Source organism: Muntiacus reevesi, chromosome 2, assembly GCF_963930625.1.
Source record: "Muntiacus reevesi chromosome 2, mMunRee1.1, whole genome shotgun sequence".
Taxonomy (NCBI): Eukaryota; Metazoa; Chordata; class Mammalia; order Artiodactyla; family Cervidae; genus Muntiacus; species Muntiacus reevesi.
In genome coordinates, this window is record NC_089250.1 from 76,829,643 (window position 1) to 76,845,368 (window position 15,726).

Genomic DNA, 15,726 nt, shown 5'->3' on the forward strand with positions numbered 1-15,726 from the left:
GTCTCTTCCATCTCTTCCAGAGTCGTATCCTTTATAATAAATCTGTAAATATAAAGTGATGAGGAGTTCCCTCTTCCATCATAGCTCAGTTGGTAAAGAATTTGCCTGCGACGCAGGAGACCCTGGTTCGATTCCTGGATCGGGAAGATCCCTTGGAGAAGGGAAAGGCTACCCACTCCAGTATACTGGCCTGGAGAATTCCATGGACTATACAGTCCATGGGGTTGCAAAGAGGCAGACACGACTGAGCGACTTTCCCTTTCAACACATGCAAACTACCTTTTGAGCTTCCCTTATAGCTCAGTCAGTAAAGAATCTGCCTGCAGTACAGGAGACATGGGTTCGATTCCTGGGTTAGGAAGATCCCCTGGAGAAGGAAATGGCAACCCACTCCAGCATTCTTGACTGGAAAATCCCATGGACAGAGGAACCTGGTAGATTCCCAGTCCATGGGGTCACAAGAGTCTGACACGACTTAGCGACTAAACCAACCACCACTAGTGATTAAGAAAGTGCCTTGCAGCGCGGGGGATTCGGGTTCGATCCCTGGTCAGGGAACTAAGGTGCCCCTGCCATGGCATGCATGCAGCTGCGGAGCCCATGAACCACAGCAGAAGGTCCCGCCCGATGCGACGGAACCCTGCGTGCACCAGCTAAGACCCGACGCAGCCTAATGAATACTTTTCTGAGAGTTATAATAAGTATCAGGTCAGAAGTAAAATGGGTAAGTGCTGGTCTCATGGGGCTGAGATGAGCAGGAGAGCCACGCATGGTTCATGCACACAAAAAAATAGTCCCTGCTCGATGAACTCAAAATGGAAGGGGGTATTTGAACAGCATCTCTATAGAAGAAGAGATACACCCAAGGAGCCATTGCTTTCAACACTTTTATTGCTAAACTATCATGATACAAGCCGTATAAAAATACTTTACATATAGCAAAAATAAACTACATTAAACTGGAGATTAAAAACATTTTGCATAGGAATGTGATGTATTCAAACTCCTTTTTAACAGTCAAGATTTTCAAAATCTTTAAGCCTTCCAGCACCACCCCAGGAGAGAGACTTTTTATCCGTTGGAGAGTTCACAAGGACATTCTTAACATCTTCTCCCCTCTGAGGGCTCGAGAGGCAACAGCAGGGAGTGAGCTTCTTTGACAAGATGTGTGTCAAGGTGCTCAGCTGGTCCCAACCACGGCCTCCATCAGTTCAGGCCAATCAGCGTGCTGAAAGCACCTGCTAATGGCATCATTTGCATCTAAAGCCCGAACTCGGTAGGCAGAGTTTACTCTAATTGGCCAGCAGCTGCTTAAAGGCAGGGTTTTAATCCTTTCTTCCAGCACTCAACACCCCAGCTTGTATTTTTGAGAGGGGAGCTGGCTTAGGGAGCACAGCTAGCTCACCAACCACCAGAAAAGTTCGTATTCAAACAGAATTAAGACAGTGGTGTTGGCTATAACTCAAGACACTCATGAAAACTGAAAGAAATTGATGTTTGGGATCAGTTTCATGTGATGCTGCTTTTTCTTAGGCAATCATTGGAATGCAGGAAAACCACTTGCATCGGCTGGTTTGGCTCCATGAGATTTAATGCCCAAGACCAAGGTTAAGATGTGTTGGGTACCCACTAAGGGGCTGGCCCTCCAAGAGTGAGTTCAGGAAGGTTTACCCCAGCTTGTCAAAAATGTCACAACCCCTGTGCCTCTTGTAAATGTTAAGCAAACAGTTGTTAACCAGACCCTGACATTCTTTCAATTCTGAACAAATAAAAAGCACTTGGAAAGGGTTTGACATGAAAATAAACACACCCAAGCCTCCCTTTAGTTCAGAGTGACAGATGAGAACACATCGGCTTCCGATCTGTGTGCATGTGACAGCTCCCACGCCGGCCAAGGCTGGCTTCCTGGGAGGGATGGCTTGACCACTGGATGCAAACAAGAAAGGCTGCGTCCACGCGTCCCCGACCTTGGAAGGAGTCGCCGGGATTCGCCAGCGTGGTGTCTCTGCTTGGGTGTCGCCCCTTGGGTGACGTGTCTGTCTACCCGGATTGAGTCGGCTCGGTCACCCTCAGCCTGTGCTCGTGTTCTGTGGACAGGAGCCTTTGTAGACTCTCCACTACAACACGGGCAGTTCTGTCACCTCAGAATCGCCTCCTGGGTTACTTACTGGGGCCCGAGACGCTTCCCAGTGCCCAGTGCCAAGAAGGCGGCTCAGAGCCGAAGCTGGCAGCATCCTCCGCCCACGAAGCCATCCCTCCCCCTGCCTCTGGATGTGGCCTCTTCCAGGACAGGAGACACGGGCTCTGAGGTGGGCTGTTTTTGTTTTGTTCTCCTGGAATGAGTAACATGTCTTCAAGAATACATCCTCTCTCTCAAGGAAAAAAAATCCTCAACAGATATGCAAAAAGAGACATTTGAAAAAGATTTTTAACCACTTATAAATATTTTCTAATTCCAACAAGGATGTGATATTTTGAGGACAGATACAAAGCATAAAAATACAGATAAGAAAATAAAATTTAATACCATACTCATTAATTTGGGGTTGCCATTATATATTATCAAGCAGCAGTTTTTTGTACAATACAGGAAGACTCGCAAACTTTGGAAATATACTACATTCAGCAACAGGGCAGATTGCTGTTGGAAGGGTGATCTATTTACATGACCTTGGATGTAGCAAGTGCAAGCCTCCACCTGACAGATCCTTCCAACACACGTGCAACACACCCGTCTGGACAGTTTAGACATCCTTTTTCTCTCTCTCTGAGGCCCTATTGCCTCTTCCCATACTGAAAATATTTCATGAACAGTTTACTTGGCGAAACGTCCCCCTGGCCTCTGTCACTGACAAAACTTTCTTGATTGCTGTCACATCCTATTACACGTTCTCTTGCCTGTTTGTCTCGAATCTAATGCTTCTGTTTCTTTCCCTTGTTATTTGGTATAGCTGTTTATGAAAGTGCTTCCTATAATACCCAGCTAGGATGTCTTAGGAAAAAAGTGTGTGTCTTACAGACACAAGCACATACATCTATGCGTACAGAAATCTGAGCTACTAGGAGGCCCTTTGCTCTAACATGGTTAGAATAGTGATGGAAAACGCATTAGTCCTTTTTCACCTCATGCACAATGCAGCTGAGCGACTTTGCTACAATAGCAGGAAGGCACTTGGGTAAAACATTCAGATAACTGAGGAAAGGCCAAATTCCCTCATGTGCAAAAAAAGAAAAATGGCTCCCAGCCAGGTCAAGTGAGAATAGACTGCTCACCAAACGCTTGAGCCCCTTCCCCGTGAAGTCAGTATTGCTGGAGAGTTCTTTGGGTAAAGCTGCTTAGATAAGGAACTCTTTACCAGTGAGGAAGAATTTTGCATCCCAGAAAGTCTGCATCTCGCAATGGCGGTCAGCTTCTTACTGATACTCTGTTTGTTGAAAAGAATTTTGCTAAACTCTGCTTGGGGTGGGTGGGAAAAGTCCCCGTCCTTGGGGGAAAAGAAATGCAAGGTCCTGACCGAAAGGGGACAGACACGTGGCTGCAAAGGCATTGTGTTCTCTCTCTCGAGCCCCAAAGACAGCAGGCCCGGGTCACCAGGTCCTGAGTTCTGGTCCAGCTGTCAAAAGGCTTTCCCTCTCTGGGGAGACTTGACAACAAAGCCAGGACTTGGAGAACCCATGGGGAACCCTAACTGCTACCCCGTCTCAACTCTACAGGGCGGCAGGCCTGATCAAAGCCTTTTGAAGACTGCTAGGAATATTTACACTCCAAGCCGATTAGGGAGGAAGCAATTAACATCTGAAAAGGAATCCCTGGCCTGTCCTGGGGTTTCTGCAATTAGTGTAAACAAACATCTGTGTGACTAAAAACTCACCTGCCAAGAACCTGGAGTGTTTTATTTGTTTGCAAAATTGCCCTAAGGGAGACGGACTCTTGCGGGTGCACCCCGCAGAGAGAAGCAGGATGGGGCGCGCACTGCCTACCCCTTCTGAGTGGTCTGAGTTGGAGCATTCAGCTTGAGGGCTGTGCAGGGAGTGGGTTTCCTTCTGTTTAGGTCACTTTTGTGCTGGATGAAGCAGGTGATGTAGATGTGTCTTTGGGGGTGGGAGAGAGGGGCAGGTTTCAATGGTCCAGGTAAAGGTAACCAGCGAACTCTGGAGTCAGATCCCGAGCTGGTATGTCCCACTTTGAGCCTAGGCCGGACAGGGGACTCAGCGTTCTTCCTGGAGGAACCCACCCACTGAAACACCGGACCTGCCAATGACCACACTTCACTTAACAAAGATACCTGCGTGGTTTTGGGTTTTTGTTTGTGGGGTGGGGGTTGCTTCAACCCTTCTGCCATTCCTTCTCAAAATTCAATGCACATGCTTGAGATTCTTTTTAACTATACTATGGAAAAGTACTTGGGCTGTTGGAGAAAAGTAAGTAGGAAGAGCAGAGTTGTGAAGCTTGTCCGGCTGCAGTGGACGGCACTCTCCCCGCAGCTGGGGTGAGGCCCACCAGTCCCATGCAGGGGGGCAGGGCAGCTGGCCGAGAAGCCCCCCCACCTCCAGCCTGCTTTTTGAAAGCAGAGAAGGTGGGGGGGGGGGCATAAACATGTCATAACTTAAGGCCAAGAAGTTTTAACAGGTGAACTTGTATAACCCAGATCGGGTTTGTTTTTTGCTTCAGAAGCAGAAAATCTAAAAACCACGCTTGAGCTGTGGCCCATCCACGGTGAGGCCCATGCGACCACTAGGTGAGGATGGGCCGGCTTCTCTGTTCCTCTCCAGCCTGTCAGCTAGGTCACGTTCCTTTGGTTGCTCTGTTGGAGAAGCTCCTTTGCTTCAAATGGTACAAGAGTTGTATTGGTGACCCAAGAAAGTGAAGGCGAGGGCTGGGGTTCAGTTGCCACACCCTCATCTTCTGTTCCAGCGGCGGTCTTGTTCAGAATGTATCTGGGGTCAGCAGGCACTTAAGGCTTGGATGGGACACCATCAAAGTCAACGGAGATGCTCTTTGGGGGTTAGAGCAGGACCCAGGATGCAGAGAGAGAGGCGGCGAGCTCAGGGACGAAGGTTAGCTTTCGGGGGGTACTTGGCCCCCGCCCGCAGCCCCGGGGCAGGGTGGACGCTGGGGCGGAGGGCCAGGGGCCATGGGAGGCTCCAGGGTCAGTCTTGTGGATGGACGGTGTCCTGCTAATGACTTCTTCTACGTCTGATTTTGGGCGGGAGGTCCTGAAAACTCCTTCCTGATAATTTCATTGACTACAAAAGAAAGAAGGGGCGAGTGAGATGGCAGGAAAAGCACGAGTGTGGTCAGCTTTCTAGAACCTAATTCAGGCGGGCTGTTTTATAAAACAGGTTTTTGTGCTTTGCGATAATACATTCGACAACTTTTAACATAAGAAGTGCCTTCCCACATTGTGACCCCCCCACCCCCTGGAATGACGCTGTTTTGTGGTATGGGTTTGTTAGTGAAAATTGCCCACATGGTGACTTTTAAAACTTGTGATGGCAGGAATGGAGCTGGGCCACAGGGCGTGATCTGGGAAACAGTCTCCTTTTTGATTGAATGTACTGAGGTGCTTTACTTATACCAAACTCTGTTACTGGGACTCCCAGAAAACACCCACTGTGTGACCAAAACACAGCTTGACCCACAAAACCTACAGCTCTCAAGAGGGGCCTTTAAAAGGGGAGTGGGCAGAGCCACCACAAGGACTAAGCCGGCAGTGCAGACAAAATCTCCATCTCTTCCAGCACAGGCGGGAATTCCACCCCTTCACCCCTCCTCCCTGGTCACTCTATGAGCCTTCTCAAGTACCAGCATCCTCCAGGGACTCTGGAAAGTTCCATCACCCCCTGCCCAGGAGATACTGGGGAATCCGCAGGGAAGCAACAAGGCGATGCCAGCCATTGGCGTCAGGGAACTAGCCCTCCTCTCCCCTCCTCTCCCCTCCCCTCCCCTCCCCTCTTCCCCCCTCCTCCCCGCCTCTCTGAGGCACCCGCTCTCAGAGTTAGGACCAGGACGGGAAGGTCCTGGGAGAGTGGCAATCACAAAAAGCCTGCCCTCAGCGTTCTTGGGGAAAGCTGCCGTCATGGGCAGCCGGACGCCAGGCAGGCTTGTGCACCGCAGTCAAGGGTGTGTGTGCACCTTGGTTATTGCAGCTGGTTGTGGGGACTGGCCCCAGGGGCAGAAGCGGGGGGCAGACCCCCCGGGACCCCATCAACGGCAGATGGACCCCCCCTCCCCGTCCCAGCACTCAGTGTCTTCCCACAGGCCCCTCCTCCTGTGTTTTCTCATCCTGAAACTGCAGAGATGGGAGGTGAGCAGCGAGGGCTCAGTGTCAGGTGTGTGCAGAGCCCCCTCGTGGTCACGCCAGGCCCCCCTGGGTTCAGGGTGCTTTCCCTTGAAAAGCCCCGCCAGGATGAGTCTGCAGCGCCCAGAATAAGGAGAGAGCAAACACTCAGCTCCCTCACTGAATGGGCTGTGACCTCACCTCCCCGCGCCTCAGTGTTCTCGTGTGCAGAGTGAGACTCCTTATGGTGTGTCCATCTCAGGAGTGTGAGGATGTCGGGCTCCTCGCATGATGCCAGGTACCCGGCCCTGTGTACGGTCAGCTGTGATGGGTAGTGATGCCCCCATGCTTCATGCTGGACAGTAAACCCAGTGCTTTGCATCAGCGGGCTCCGTTTGGGGCAGAAATGAATTGGGCATCCTTCCTGTTCGGATGTCTGCCGAAAGCAGGTGCAGGGACAGGTCAAGAGTTTAGGGTCCAGAGCCAGGCGGCTGGGACTGGACACCCACCTCTGCCACTTCCTCACTGCGTGAGCCTTGCCTTAGTGATGGAACTGCTCTGTGCCTCAGTTTCCCCCTCTGCACGTTGTATAAAGACATGCCCTTCTGTCTACAGTTGTTGAGGTGCTTAAATGAGAACACAGAAAATTATCCCAGTCCCCAGCGTATAGCAGATGTTGGTGTGCGGACTAGTATGTGCAGATGTATATATATATATATGAGAAAATGACACAGGATCGATATATTAGAGTGACAACGGTTCTCACGTGCAGGAATGGATCCATTGATAGGGACTCAGAGGATGAAATGACTCCATGCATTCAGCTAACCAGCTCTATCTGGGCACTGACTGTGTACCAGCTGCCAATGCCTCCCAGGGGCCCTGAACCAGGAGCTGGCTGCAGAAGCCCCACCCTCCACCCTCCTCCCCGGCCCCTGGGAAGCATGCGGGGCTGGGGGCCCTGGGCGCGGGCGCCAAGCAGGAGCGAAAGCGTGGTGCCAGGGGCGGAGGTGGGGCTCGGTGCGGCTTCACGCGAAGCTTTTCAAAGCCCGGATTCTGAAGGGCTTCCTGTTTTCTCAACCTAGGAAACCGAGAGGAGTCAATCCTCAATAGAAACTCTCCATGGCCTCAGTTTTCTAAAAATAACGGCTGGGCAAAACCGCCGGCAGAGCTGTGCTCACCAGAAGGGTCTGGGGGCCGGCTTAGGAGCTGGGGGGCGGCCAAGCCCCCCGCCCGGTGGACAGGGGCCACCCCCGCTCTCTGAGAGCGGGGTGTGCGCAGCTCTCAGCCTGGCGGGCACTGTGCCCCGGGCCCCGCGGGGCGGGTGGGGGCGTGCAGGCGGGCCCCTCGCGCCCACGCCGCCTCTCTGGGGAGCGGAGCCTTTCTTTTCTGAAACCTCAGCGCTCCGCCCCTGGCATGGATGAGGACGTTCTCTCGCAGAGGCGGTGAGGGTGGTTCCCACGGCTGTGTCCTCACGGGGGTCTGGCTAAAGCGTGGACTCCACGTGCCTCGAGGGGGTTCTCGCTTGGACCACCTCACCCCGACTTGAGAGGCCCCACCTCTGCGACTTCGAGCCCTGGGGTGGGAGGGAAGAGGGGCCGCTGCGCTGCGCTGCCTCTGGATGGATCTCATGTCAGCAGGGAGCCTCCCCCTTGTATCCCCAGGCCCTCCTGCCTTTCTCTGTCCCATCTCAGCCTCCCTTCCTCACTCCAGCCCATCGCGCGCTTTGCTGTCGCTGTTCAGTCGCTAAGTCGTACCCAAGTCTTTATGACCCCATGGACTGCAGCCCGCCAGGCTCCTCTGTCCGTGGGACTCACCAATCAGGAATACTGGGGTGGGCTGCCATTCCCTTCTCCAGGGGATCTTCCAGACCCAGGGATTGAACCCATGTCTCCTGCATTACAGGCAGATTCTTTACCCCTGAGCCCCCAGGGAAGCCCCCACTACTTGCGGAAGGTCCCCTTTACCCCAGAACCCTGCCCTGGGCCCCCGTTTCCCCTGGTCTAGTCCCCACTGTGACCTCGCCTCCTGTCGCCCTCGCCCACGCCCCAGCCAACCACAGGCTTCCGCTCTGCGTGCTCCCCAGGCCCCTGCGTGCCTCCTGCCTCCTCTTCTACAGCTTTTCCTCTTCACTTCACTCAAGGCTCTGCTTGGCCCCCAGCCCTGGGGACAGTCGGCAGCGATCCCACCCTGCCTGTTCCTCAGTCTCCTCCATATACCAGTTCCCGGCAGTTCACTATCCTTGTTCTTTAGTTTTCTTGTTCCCTCACAGCACCCTGGGCTCCTGAAGATGCCATGGCACATGGGAAGCACTCAGTAACCTATCAATGAGAAAGCGGAGCTTAGCAAGAGGCTCAGTAGCCTCAGGACACTGTCCACACTGGGATTTGGCTCCAGGTCTGACTCTGAGATCTGAGTGTGAAAACCACTCTCCCAGGTCGCTGCCATCAGCACATCCTTCATCCCGTGGACGTCCTGAGCACCCACCACATGCCACCTCTTCTCCCGCCTCTTCCCAAGTCGGCTGCGGGCAGTTCTCCAAACGGCCCCTCTCCCTGCCCACATCCTGCCTTCCGTCCTGCCCGTCTTCCTGAGTAGCACCTTTGCCCGGAAGCCGCCATACGTGCCTAGGTCCTGACTCCCTCCCAGAAGCAAACGCTGAGTCCTCCAGGCACTCTGCCCCTCCTGGGCCAGCTCACCCCGTTGCCTGTCTGCTCGCTGACCCGTGCGCGGCACCGCACACCCTAGCCCACCACGGGGCCTGCACATCAGCCTAGGCCACCTGGTTTCTCTCTCAGCCAGCTGACAGACGGGTTGTTGGTAGGTTGTTTGCCTGGAGCTGCTTCTCCATGAAAGAGTATAAGCCATTCACTTTTTTTCAGAGCTATGCGCCAGGCACTGTACCAAGGCCTTGGTTACTTCTCAGACTACACCCAGCAATACACTCATCCTCATTTTATAGATGGAAAAAGACAGGTGGTTACCCAGCAGAGCAGGTGAGGGGGGAGGGATCAGGGTTTGAACCCACAGTCCATTTTATTAACCTGTACATTAATTATATGGCTCCACCTTATGGGTAAAGAGACTGTGCTGTGAAGTTTGCTAGCCATCACCTTTCTTCTGGGGACCTGGAATCCTTAGCATCATTTCTATGAGTCAGACCAGGGCAGCCTCTGCGAGGTGAATGAGCAGAGGCGTGTGTGCTGAGTGGTTAGGTGGTCACTGAGAATTACTTTCTTGGAACAGAATTGAGGCCAGCAGTGTTCAGTCTGCCGCAAGCACCCCTGACCTTTTGTTACCCTTACAGAGAGGGGCCGTGATGAAAACACGGATGTTGAACATGGCTACAACCTCAGGGTGACTTCTAAACCTGACACCCAGGGCTGAAACCAGACAGAAAAGACAGACAGATGTAAGTTTATAAAAATTATGTTTTTCTTTAAAACTCCATAAAAGAAATCTGTAATGTTTTCAGGTTACATGACAAAGGTCATTCATATGTAAAGAGATATTACAAATCAATAACAATCCTAATAGCTACAGACATAAAAAGAATATAGCAGGGGTTAACGAACTCTTTCTGTAAAGGGCCAGATAAAAATATTTTCAGTTTTATTATAGCCCCTTACTCAACACCTCAGCTCTGCTTTAAAAAAAAAAAAAAAAGTAAAGCAGCCACATAATATGTGAGCAAGTGGGCATGGCTGTGTGCCAATAAAACTTTAACGAAACAGGCCGGGGGCGCATTTGGCCTGAGAGAGAGTTTCCCAGCTTTAGTATACACACCAACGGTAAAGAAGAAAAGGAAAGCACTGTGTGTTTTCCTTCCCTACTTTTCCGGGGTACCACTCGGGGGAATCGGTGCCTTTTACTAGTATTGATCATCAGACAACCCTGGGCTGATCAGTGTTAAAGTTCTTGAAACAGATTTCTGCTAGCATCCCACTCTGCCCCAGGAATTTTCCGGTTCACTTGGGGCCCGGACACCCGCATGCCGAGTTCCTTCTCCTAACCAAGCTCGGAGGTGCTCCAGCTTCAGCTTGCCGGAGAGCGGCCACTCAGAGTCCCACACAGAAACCCACACAGATAGACTGGAGGCGCCACTTAAGACTTTCCAGGGAATTTTGACTATTCTAGGCTTTCTTCCCTTTAACTGCTGACTTTGGAACTTAATCCCCTGAGAAAGAAGCACCGGGAAGGAGGGGACGGGCCTCATCCTGTTTCTCTCCCAAACCTCAGGCATGTTTTCCCAAGTCTGGTCAGACCGTGTGCGGGCCCTGCGAGCCCGGGGCAGCCAGAGAGTGGCTCCCAGAGCAGGGAGGCAGTGTACTCGAGCCCACAGGCCGAGTCTGCATTTCGCTCCAGAGCAGGGAGGCAGCGCTCGAGCCCAGGGGCCGCGTCTGCGTGCTGACGGGGCCCACGTGGGGCCAGGTGAGGTGGCTGGACTCCATAAGGCCCATGATGTACCCTCTGGATGTTTTTCCCCCTCTTGCCCTGGCTGCGCTCAGGGAAAGCCACTCTGAAGGCCAGGTGTGAACTCCAGAGCTGGCCTGCTGTGTCCTGAGCACCAGGCCTGACTGCCCCACGAGCCAGTGGAAAGGGGGCCGTTGGCAGCGTGGGATGTTGCACCCCTCGGCTTGCCTGTGACTCGGGGTTCACAAAGCTTTTCACTTGCTAAGCGCCTCCGTGGCCTTTTCTCCCCCCCCCTTCCCCTGGCCATCCCCACGGGCTCTGGGGTAACTGAGAACTGGAGAAGAGCTTTCTAGAAGGGCCAGGCTTAGAGGCTCAGTGGAAAGGACAAAAACCCCCTTGACGAGGCCTGTAGCCCAAAGCCGTGGGTGGGGTCTGAAGAGTTACGTGATGGTAAGTCCCCTCTGAGGCCATGCAGAGCAAAGGCAGCCTGCCAGCGTTCCCAGGCCCCTGCGAGGTCACAAGCATTGCCAAGTTCTAACATCAGGGCGGGACGAAGCACATTCAAGAGGCTCTTTGACAACTGGCTGAGCCTGAACACTGATCGTTCAGCTGCGTTTTTGTCATCCTGGCCCCCCGGATGCCAGGGGGGCCCCCAGACTTTACGGGTGGGACTCTCAGTTCCCGCTCGGTATCCAGTCAAGGGTCACTGGTGTTAATGTTGCCTTTTCACTGTCGATGGTGTTTGAGAGCCACTGGTGGGGAATGTCTGGGGAAACCCTCCCCCCTGCTAAGGCTCATGCTGCTGTTAGGAAGTTTTGGTGCATCTTGGCAGGCATTGTCCTCTGGGAAACAGGGTTTGGGATGTCAGCTCTGCTGTGTGTGCTGACAGAGGTGACATCAGATGGTCATTTTCACTGGGTTTTCACCATGACACGTGTGCTGCTACCGAGGCCTCTGGGTCTGGCCTGTGATGGAGTGAACCCACTTTCACCGACAAATGGACAATTAACACATCATTGACCGCGAGATTTCTGCAGAAACTAACGCCTGTGGCTGTAATACATCTCTGGTCAATAATGTATTTAAAAAGTCACGGCCCAGTAGAACAGCAAGAGGCTGATGAGCCAGAAACACTAGCACTGGCTGGCCTCTGGCGAGTGCTCCCCACGTGCTGGGTATGGCATGCGCTGCCTGAGTGTAAGCCCCTGCCGGGCAGTAGTGACAGTAAATGGCAGCTGGGGCACAGGAAGGTGAAGGCGCCGTCCGGGCGGCTCTCCGCCCCCAGGGCCGCCTGCTCCCGTGCGGTCACCTGGGCTCCTCTGCACGGGCCCAGAGCCCAGGGTTGATGGGGGCCCCCCTGAGCCCAGGGGGAAAGCCACACCCAGCTCCAGCCTACTTCCAGAGCCGGGTGTCACACCCAGAAGTCGAGTGGTGGGTTAACCCCTTCCAAAGCACGTAAGAAGGCCCCTGGGGGGAGGTGGAGCTTTGCGTTGACGACATCAAGATTTGAGAGGACCCAAGTACTGGGCTCTTCCAGAGGCTTCTGATCTACCTGCCCCCTCGCATTCCCCAGCGCGGGACGCCCCGCCACTGCCGGAGAACACCTTCCCTCCCTGGGCATTGAGCACAGCGTACAGAGCCTCCAGGGAGCCGGTGCAGGGCGGGAGCAGAGCCGCCGAAGGCTGGGCCCGGCTCTGCCGCCTCCGCCCTGGGAGAGGGTGCTGGGTCCCCCGGGAGAGCATGCAGGCACCCCACACCTCGGAGCCACCCCCTACGCCCCGGCCTCCGAGAAGCTCAGCTATGTTCCCTGGGGGTGGTGGGGTCTAGCCCTCGAGTAGGAAATGTTGGAAAATGAGAGGGCCTTCAGGTGGTAGAGTCTTCCTTTAATTAAAAAAAAAAAAGTTAAGGAACCACACAGCTGGAAAACAAAAGGAAAGGCAGAAGATATCAATTACCTTTAACTTTGATTTCTCGGATCAAAGATCACAGTCATTCTGTTTCATAATATGTTTTGTATCCAGCTAAGGTGTGTGTCTATCAGCTCTGAAAAAGATTTGCAAAACCATTTTTGAGAAGAAAAAAAAATCACCTTCAATCTCTATTATGCTTCCAACTCATGATAATATCATCCATGTAATGAGTAGCTGTTGACCCAGGGCCTCTGAGAACCCAGAACAGAACTCAACCCTCTGGCCATAGTTTAAGCCCCAATTCTGTATGGTGCCAGAATTCTGTATCTGTGCCAGAATTCACCCCAAACCAGGGTAGTATCACTGCGATGAGGGACTTTGTACAAAGAAACAGGGATCTCTGAAATCAAAGTTCATCAGCAAAGATAATGGTAGTTTTTTTTTTCTCTAAAGCAAGACAAAATGACTGTACTGCCGGTGTGCCATGCAGACTCAAATCATGGCCAACCAAAGAGATAAAATAACACTGGCAGATCAGAAAATCAGAATCTGATGATGCAGCTACTCAAAATGTAACCAGCCTCCTTTAGGCTTTTCTGTCTACGCTACATTTGACCCCTGCTTCCTCCGCGCGAGAGAGACACCCTCAGTGGGCATGCAGATTCTTAAAATTGTGCTCTCTCTTCCTGTTCTTGTCTGGCTGACAAGTTACTATTTTTAAGCCCCTGCCCAACTGAAGGTGCTCAGCGAGGAGAGGACTGCTGTGTATTTTACAGGCATTCAGTTATATCACACGCTCACTCCATTTTAAATAACCCTGCTCTGTAGCTATAGCATGCCTACAGCTTTCAAAGCACCAGTTTTCTCAATTCCTCTTGAAAGTGGCCGAATTAGAAGACCAGAGTGCGTTTTGAGTGCTTGATTCCGAAGTGTTTTCTGGGATTAGTTTCTTGCAGGGAATGATCTCGCCTTTCTCTAGATGCAGCCTTATTTCATCCTTAGGTAAACCAGGATAGTCTCTCAAAAAGGCACGAGCGCCCTGAATGCTCATCTGCAAGGCAGAGGACACGCAATAGTGAGATCTTGTCTGCAGTTCCCGGCCTGGACGCCCACGTGATGGACTCCAGGCAGGGCTGGTCTGATTGGGACTGGCTGGGTGAGGCACGGGCTGCTGCTCATCTGCCCTCTCCTCCTCCACAGTGGCTGTGAACACAGTTTGGATCATGCATTTCAGGCCCTCTCCTGGAGCGGAAAAGCCCACAAGCGGCTCCCTCACCATATCTTTTCTCTCTACTGCTACACACTGGCTGGTTCCAAATCCAAGGCAGAGAGCTGTCTGACCGTTCCCGGCTCAGGGCCCTAAAATGACCAAAGGACTGTTTTCAGCCCAGACCTCACCCCTGAACGTCAGACTTAGATATCAAACTGCCCACAAGGCATTCAAAACTTCCCAGTCAAAACCCGACTCCCGATCGTCACCATCATCGCCCCTAGCACCCCACTCCACTGCTTCCATCGTAGGAAACGTACCCGCCCTCCTTCCGGTCGTTCAGGTCAATCTTGGTCACAGCCCACATCCTTTCCATGGCAGATGCTCCTGGATCTACCCTCAAAGTCTACCCAGAAACTAACAGCCTCCCCCACCTCGTCAGGCCCCTGGCACTGGCCCTCCCCCTTCCTCGTGCCTCTGTGCGGGGCTCCTGGCCCTCCCCCCAGCTGCAGCTGGTCCTGCTGGCACTTAAGGCACAACTTGTGGCCTTAGTGGCTGCTCCTGGGAAAAACTGGCTCCAAGGTGCTAACATGGCCAAGATGTATGCACCCCATTCAAGTGGGCTTCCCTGGTGGCCCAGCTGTAAAGAATCCGCCTGCCAATGCAGGAGACACGGGTTTGATCCCTGGGTCGGGAAGATTCCTAGAGAAGGAAATGGTAACCCACTCCAGTATCCTTGCCTGGAGAATCCCATGGACAGAGGAGCCTGGTGAGCTACAGTACATGGGGTCGCAAAAGAATTGGACACAACCAGTCCATCCTAAAGGAGATCAGTCCTGGGTGATCACTGGAAGGACTGATGTTGAAGCTGAAACTCCAATACTCTGGCCACCTCATGCGAAGAGCTGACTCATTAGAAAAGACCCTGATGCTGGGAAGGATTGGGGGCAGGAGGAGAAGGGGATGACAAAGGATGAGATGGCTGGATGGCATCACCAACTCGATGGACATGGGTTTGGGTGAACTCCGGGAGTTTGTGACGGACAGGAAGGCCTGGCGTGCTGCGGTTCATGGGGTCGCAGAGTTGGACATGACTGAGCAACTGAACTGAGCGACTAAACAACAGCCACCCGTTCAAGTTGCATTTAGCGGGGATCAGGTACCATGTACGTGTCCAAGGTCACACCCTTGGAGCCCCACTTTTGAATCAAGGTGAAACCCCCGCACCAGTGGCGGGTCTCCCGGGAGCCCAGGGCTGCTCCAGCTCCATGCCCCGTCCCCCTGTCAGGAGTTGAGAGAGTTCATAAAGCATCACACTGATCGGTTTGATTGCAGACTTTTGAGGTGCAGCTTCCTGCTCAGTTATGAATTTTCACCTTGGATTGTCTGCTTATTGGTAAGGCAGGCACCAGGAGCCAGAGGTAGGGCCTGTTTCAATTCAGCCAAGACCTTGACCACAACCCTCCCACTCTGCAGGGGGCCGCCCACGCCCCTTCCTTCCTCCTCAGTTATCTCTGGGGCTGGGGCTCTGATGCCCGCTTCTCAGGTCAGGTTACTGAGGCAGAGAAGGATGGAGTGAGCCATCCAGGAACCGTCCCGGCTCTGTGGGCGCTAGTCCTAGATCAGGACTTCTCACCCGCGTGAGATCATCGGGCTGCCCTGGGGACGGGGTGCAAATGCAGTTCTGCAGCAGCAGGACTTGACTCGAAAGCACTGCGTCAGTGTGACGTGAAGTCTCACAACCTCTGCCTGAGCCTCCGTTTCCCACGCAGCGGGGATCAGAACGCCTCCTGGGAGACACTGCTGTGAGGGTGCAGATGACGGAGCTGCCTCAGTCACAGGCAAGTGTTTATCAGCTCAGCCATACAGACGGTAAGGAAGAGAGACGGAAGGACGAGAAAACGCTGTGGAG

At 53.1% G+C, this 15,726-nt stretch overlaps 1 protein-coding gene across 3 annotated transcripts in view; it reads right to left on the reverse strand.

The window, feature by feature from the left end:
• Positions 1-382: 382 nt before the first annotated feature.
• The window catches only part of NFATC2 (nuclear factor of activated T cells 2), a 158,982-nt gene continuing 143,638 nt past the window's right edge, over positions 383-15,726 (reverse strand). For 2 of the 3 annotated variants that reach the window (XM_065922193.1, XM_065922191.1), the window contains exon 10: positions 383-5,247. In XM_065922193.1, the coding sequence (XP_065778265.1) occupies positions 5,192-5,247 (56 nt within the window). In that variant the 3' untranslated portion in view covers positions 383-5,191. Of the gene's footprint in view, positions 5,248-12,649; positions 12,738-15,726 lie in introns of all 3 variants that reach the window. The other variant, XM_065922192.1, reaches the window with a different exon arrangement.